This window comes from Atta cephalotes, assembly GCF_000143395.1.
Source record: "Atta cephalotes unplaced genomic scaffold scaffold00024, whole genome shotgun sequence".
Classification (NCBI taxonomy): Eukaryota; Metazoa; Arthropoda; class Insecta; order Hymenoptera; family Formicidae; genus Atta; species Atta cephalotes.
Window position 1 is genome coordinate 3,770,496 of NW_012130088.1, and position 7,456 is coordinate 3,777,951.

At 29.0% G+C, this 7,456-nt stretch overlaps 1 protein-coding gene across 1 annotated transcript in view; it reads right to left on the reverse strand.

The window, feature by feature from the left end:
* LOC105620128 (voltage-dependent calcium channel subunit alpha-2/delta-3) overlaps positions 1-7,456 on the reverse strand; it is a 151,114-nt gene that overhangs the window by 3,950 nt on the left and 139,708 nt on the right. The window contains exon 22 of the mRNA XM_012201634.1: positions 2,344-2,540. Coding sequence (XP_012057024.1) covers positions 2,344-2,540 — 197 coding nt within the window. The remainder of the gene's footprint in view (positions 1-2,343; positions 2,541-7,456) is intronic.

The following is a 7,456-nucleotide window of genomic DNA, read 5'->3' on the forward strand; positions in this document are numbered from 1 at the left end:
CAAAGTTGTGCACCTAATACATATGACTACAACGTGTTAACATAAATTTTCTACTTGCAAAAAGCTGATTCGTATAATATAACAACTTTATGATCATTTGTGTTGTCTGTTTGTTGTCTGTGATTATACATATATTGATTACAAATTGATGGTAACTTGCAGACAATTTGATATCATCGGTATGTCATCTAGCATATTAATAACTAATATACAATATTTTTATGGCAATAATATAGTGAATGTATATTTTGGGAATTCATAAAAAAAAGTTTTAGAAAAGGGCATCGAAGCCCTTGTCATTAGCAAGGTGTGAGAACTGAGAACTGTTAAAAAATGTTTTATTTCGAAGTCTCGCCTTTAAAACATCATTTCATTATCGTTTCATTAGAACATGAAATATTTCATAGTAAATATCTATATGGTATTTTACTTACAAGAAATAAAACTCTACTGCATTTGCCTATTAGTAGTACTTGCTCGTGATGTGTGATTTAGTGAAAATAATAATCATAAACATATGATCATTTCATAATATCAACACTTTGTTACAGCCACGTTAAATTTAAAGACATATTCAATAATGGATGGAAGTTTTACATGTCGTTATATGTTTTCATCATTATATTCAAGATGGAATGACAAAATTATTCGCAGCTATCATGTTGACATGTTACTGATAACATAACGTATCAATATTGCTAAGAGTTTGCTCTTAAAATCTCGTTTTCTTGTTAACTGATTACATGCATATTATGTTGTTGCATTCGTAACGTATTCTAGTTTGTCAGTAATGCATAGCAAATATATAATACATATAATGTTTGCTCAATATGCTACATCATGTTTGATTATCTAGGTTACCCTTTTGTTCGACACTTCTTTTTGTTCTCAAAAATTTCTTCATGAATTTCCAAAGATTATATATAAGGTATCTCCCAATATTTGGGACTATTTTCATATGCAGATTAAAGATTGAGTCGAAAAGTCTTTTACAATTTTTCAAGAAAGGATCTTATTAGTACACAGTGATAGCACACATTTATTCACATCGGCTGCCGTAACTTTTCACTGTTGTGTAGTAATTTTTCATTGCTTTACCAATGAAAATATTTTATTTTAAATCGGCCAATTAGAGGTGTATGCTATCGGAATCCTTCCTAAGCGCACGGCTAGATCAGTCGTCCAGTAATTGAAATTGCTAGACACGCGGAGTTATTTAATAGTAATTGCTGGCCTTTTCCGAGAGGAATTTACGAGCGTAAATATTTTGATTCCTATCAGGATTGAACCCGGAATCTCTGGCACGATAAATCAGTGTGTGTCTGCTTGCTCGAATTCTAACAATATGCACATAATTTTTTAAGGCATACTTGTTGTATTTTTCTATTCTAAATATTTCTAAAGAATTTCTAAAGAATTATAAATTAAAAAAAAAAGCAAAAATATTTAAAGAATAATTTGAGAATTATTTGTGCTCCCCTATCTGGGGACGTACTGTTGAAAGCAAGGCATGGAAATAACAATTTAACGCCGTTCCTTTCCTTATCATTACTCTGTTATAATTTATAATAACGATTTGGCAATGACGATTTTTTTATAATTGTAATGGTAACATCAGAATTGAAAAGTCACACACACATTCAATCGTTATTTATAAAGTTGGAAAAGTCACTTGTTACTGAAAAAAATTAACTTGGCATTTGTAACTCGTTACTTTTTAGTCTTAACTTGTAATAACGAGATAACATTACTTGTTACAAATTACTTTTTTCAGTAAGTAAACGCATAATGATGCAAATTACCTTCCAAAGTGACTTTTTCAATCTTAGCATAATTTCAGCGTTTAGTTAACTATCGTTATTAAAAATAAAAAATTGTTATGACTTTATCAAATTGTTATTATAAAAAGTAATGGACAATAACTCTTTTTTCATTTCTTGATTGAAAACATGAATTATTTATACAGTGAAAAACATTCTGATAGTTTTTAAGAATCTTTTTATATTTTAAATTTATAGATTAAACAAAAAATACTTAAAACTTTAGATTTTAGAAATTTTTCTTTAAAAATTATAGGTATTCGTATAAAAAATATGAAAGTTTCTAAAAAGCTATAAAATTATGTAGAAATTATGAACAATTCTGAAATTTATATAAAGATTCTGCAAAATTATATGAAGAATTCTAAGAAAAATTTTTACTAGAACAAAAACCGTTTTTAATATCTCGTAATTTGAATAAGACAGAATGTATATACTCTTGTTACATATTTATCGAGATAATTAGTACACTTTTAAATCATTTGTTTATTGTATGAATGTAAACACATTTTTTAAATATTACCATTCATTACGTCGTTAGCAAATGCCAATGTCGTCTGCCATAAGTCTTGAATATTAAAACTCAAAGTCAAAGTCCAAAGAAAGTTGCCAAATGCCACTGCTGTCATTATGATAGAATCAGACAGAGTTCGCGGCGCTGATGATTGATGAGATTCTTGAGGACTGCAAGTGCCTTGATAATCAATGACGGTCACTTTTCTGTGAACATCATAAAAATATCTTAATATCCAGAATCTTTCAGTTCAATTTGAAAATATTGCAATATTTACAATTCTTTCTCCAATTTATAATTCCAGCTAAAGGATTACAATAACTATGGCCCCTCAAAATAAAGTTATTTTTGAAAGCACTTTTAGTAAGGAATACGGGAAAAATAGTAAAAAAAATCTATAATCAATATTTAATTTAATAATTATAATTCAATTTTATGATCAATTTGATAATAACTTTTTAATAAACAATGATTGTCGACTAAAATGTTCTAAAGGTTGTTCAAGACATTTATCTTGACAAGAGGTGTGTTCAGTCAGTGCTGAAATTATATAGTATATGTTACGTGCGCTATAGATTTTTAACACTGGAACGCACCCAAGATCTACTCTCATCTCTTCTCTCCCTGTTACGGAGAGCATGATTTTCCACGCGAAGCGACTTTCATCTCACCTCCTCCCCCCCTGCTACGAGGTGCACTTCTACATGATGATTTTTTTATTTGTAATTGTTAGTTATTTGATATCTATTGAAGAATTTTTTTACTATTTTTCTCATATTCCTCGCTTCCGAAAATTACTTTCATTTTGAGGGATCATAGTTATCATAGTCATAGTTATCATAATCTAGCTGTCATTAATTAATCATTAAAAAGTTTGATTTTCCAATGTATCATATATTCCGGTATAGCAAAAGATTGTCAAAATTGTAGAATGTTTAAATATTATTAATGAAATGTTCAGAATATTGTTAGTATACTTATATATATCATAAAAATCTTATATATATCATAAACTCACCCGCGAGTAGTATGCATCTCAATAAAGGGTCGCGGCAAAGATGCATTAAATAAGAATTTTATGGAAAAGAATACGCATGTTCAAATTGACAAAACGGCTAGCCTGCTTGCTGATGAATATAATTGGTTGTTACTTATAGATTCAACCAATCACATTCAATTGCTCGGCAAACAGGCTAGCAGCTAGCTGCTTTGTCCGGTTTGAAACGCCCAATGTAAAGAATACAGCGTTTTGTTTGTGAATTCCCAAAATTGAACTTCAAAATGAAAATAAAGAAAATGTGTTTTTAATAGTATAATTCGTTTAAAAATTAGTTTAAAGACTTTCGGACTTGGAATTTCTAAAAAAATTATAATTTTGCGGAAGATAATATGGAACATTATCCGAATATGTAACGCAATATATGAATGGAATATTTAACGAATTATTTGAATGTTGCTTTTACATTCTATAAATATTTCGAGATATTCTGAAATACTCTTGAAATGTTGAATTTTTATATTTTATGAATATTTCGTAAAATTATCTGGGATGCAACATTGTACAAATATTGTAAAGGAATTAAATATATTTCTGTGAGTGCAGTAATATTGCAGCAACATTTGCAAGAACGTTGCATTGTATTTGAATATACACAAAAGAGTATATTTGAATATACATTATACCAAAAAGTTAAGAGATCATCTATTCTGTTCTCCAAAAAAAGCAATTTTCAAGAGAAAGTAACTTTGTAAAAAATGATCATAATGATATGATTTAAAAAGTGTTTTAAAATTTGACATCTTTATTATAAACTACGTTCAGTAGACTCAGTGAGTGAGCGTTCACTGCTATTGATGTAGTCTTCTATAGTAGATCTAAAGTTCTGATTGGATGATTTAAAAGAATATATCAATAATAGCAAGCGCTCTCTCAATTATTGAGTTCGCTGAATACATCATACAGGGTCTGGAAATAATCGCCAAATATTTCATGGGCAGGTAGAGCGAACTAAACTGAGTCGAAAAGTCCTTTACCATTTTGTAAATTTCCCCAATAATTAATGAGATATTAATTCTTAAAGATAGCCGAATATGCGCGCTCGCCCAGCCTACTACTGCGAAGTGTGTATGCTTACTGATCACTTGGTGCGCGGATTTTGGGAGTTGGGGATTGGCTGGCAAGCGTTCCGCGCCGCGCACATCACTGTAAGACTCCATAACTCAGACAGTGCGCTTGCCAAGCTATCCCCGTTCCCCAGCGCCCGCGCGCCAAGCGATCGGTAGGCGTATATGCTTCGCAATAGTATTCAGCTATTTTTAAGGATTAATCTCGTTAACTATTGGGGAAACTTACAAAATGATAGAGGACTTTTCGACTCAGTTTAGTCCGCTCTATTTGCCCATGAAATATTTGGCAATTATTTCCAGTCACCCTGTATAAAATATACCCAGCTACATACCTGGATTTAGCAAAACGGTGCGAGAGACAAAATATCGCCTTGGTTGATAAAAAAAAAGTTGATAGAGAAAAATCTTATCGTTTTGAATAAGGAATCTGTTCGTAAATTCACTAATTTGAATCAGATTTTATAGAAATTTTGTACAAATTTTATAAAATCTGATAAAATATAACAAGATTTATAATATATTCGCTCAATCGTGTTCACGAGGTCAACGATCATGGTGGAAGGGAGAGGCAAGAGGACTCGCGTTAATCAAGCATCCCGAATCGTAAGAAGAAAGGGAACTCACGTTAATCAAGTTAATCCACTCTCACGTAATTCCTCTTATTGATATTAGAGCTCCAAAAATTTTTCGAAAAATTAAGTGAATTGAAAATCTCAAAAAACATTGCATTTGACCTTGCTTTTTGACAGCTTTTACTAGAAAAAATCGACTTTAAAAAAATGGCTATAATAAAGAAATCTCAGAAGTGGTGCCATCTACGATTGAATTGACAACAGTATCTCATTTTTCGATTGAAATTGTGAAACTTTTGTCTGAAAAGTTTTTTCCTATCTCCTTTAACTTTTGAGAAAATCGACTGAATAAATTAAACTTATAAGTTGTCAAAGTTATGACTCTGAACAACATTTCAAAGGTTTCATCAATCTGGCATGTCAGTCTTGGGTAATGCAAATGCCAGCAGTATTATAACTTTGAAGCCTCGTAACTTGGAAAATACTTAACAAAAAATAACATTATTGTAGTGAAAAGATCTTTGATTTTTTTTTGTTTTGAAAAGATCTTCAAGCATCAGCTATAAGAATATGTAACCAAAAATGACAAGTTCCATTAAAAAAAATTTTAGATAAAAAATTTTAGATAACCTTGATCTGACCTTAAGGATATTCTCAAAGTGAACCAAGATCACCTTCTTTCCTCCTTGAAACTTTTGTCTTTTTGCTTTAAACTTACAGATTTTGAAAAGCTCGACTGGATAAATTAAAATGATCCACCTTGTATATAGCCGGATACTGATGATGTCCGGCGACCAGATAGTAAAAAAGTGATTTACTTTGTATCGAAAATTACTTGATAATATCGGATACCGCATATTTGCCAAATATTCTGATGCATCCTTATATTATAAGTTAAATAAATCGAAAAAAATTTCACAACAACAATCAACAAATATAAATTAAAAATAAATATTCGTTCTTTCGAAAGCTGTAAAGTACATTTATATGTGATTTTTAATCCTTTGAGGCCTTTGAAGAATTCAAATTTTTTACGTAACTTATCAAAGCAGTGGCGTAGTAAAGAAAAACAATTCTCCGAGAAGCGATCGTTCCCCTTTTATCTTCCATTTTTTCTTTACTACATTATAATCTATCAATAGATTAATTAACAGGTATCGTTCATAAATTCAGGAATGCTTACAATTGCACTTTACAAAAGCTTAAGTAAAAAAAATCGTAAAGCTTTCAAAAATGCATTTTAAAGAAGAAAATGGAATTTTTTTTAAATTGATGTTGAATATTATTTCTATGATATTTTGTCCCTTATGTAAATTACATAAAATTAAAAATTGATATTGTTTAGTATGCAAATTATATAAAATTAAAAATTGATATTTTTTTCAATATTTTTGTTACATTCAATATTTTTTTACATTTTGGAGCACTGTAATATTTGAATAAAACATTCATTGGACAAATTTTAAGAAATAAATATTTTAAAGTAGACTTTCTAAGCTTCAAAAGGCTTTTCGAAAAAAAAAAAACATTATGATGATTTTCATAAAGGTATTGAAATATTGTATAAAATTTTTTTCTAAAATGTGAAAAAAAATGTGTAAAATTTAACTTTGAAACTAAAAAGTTTATGGAAAAAAGATAAAAGAGAAAAAATATTTGGTACTTATAATGTGCTTGATTTGTACAAGTTTTTTCAAAACTTTTATCGGCAATGATAACTATTATAATAAAATAAATTTTATTAAAGACTTTTAAAAATCACTCGGATTATTTTGATGTCTTAAAAACATAAATAAAGTTTCAACTAAATAATCCGAAATTGGTTTTTAAATTGGGTTTTAAATTTTGAACAAAACGAAATTTTTCTTTTAATTTTGGCATCTTGTATTATATCTTTAAAACTAAGTCGTTTCAAACACTTGATCGTATGAAGTTTTTGTCTTAAATTTGTGAAGAATCACAACTTAAAATCTTTTAGTACCACTTGTTATTTGTAAAAATTTATAAAGATATCGTTGTATACTATCTTTTACAAGCAACAAAATTTTTTAGCTAACAAAGAGAAACGTACTATGGTTATTTGATGTTACAAATGCTTCGAAGAATTTTTTGAACGGACAATTAGTAAAATTCTTTCTCCGATTAATCAATCAAAAGGTTCGAAGCATTTGTAGCGTCAAGTGAATCACATAATAGCTAATAAAAAATTAATTGTAAAAGCTATCAGTTTTACTACTTTAATTGCTCTCCTTTTGTCTTTTGCTCAAGTAACCAAGATAATTATAGCCTTTTGTGTTTCGTTACAAACAAATCTTTCGTCCCAAAATTACTGCTTGTAATAAGGAAGTGTGTATGTATATATATATATATATATATATATATATATATATATATATTATATATATATAGTATAGTAGTATAGT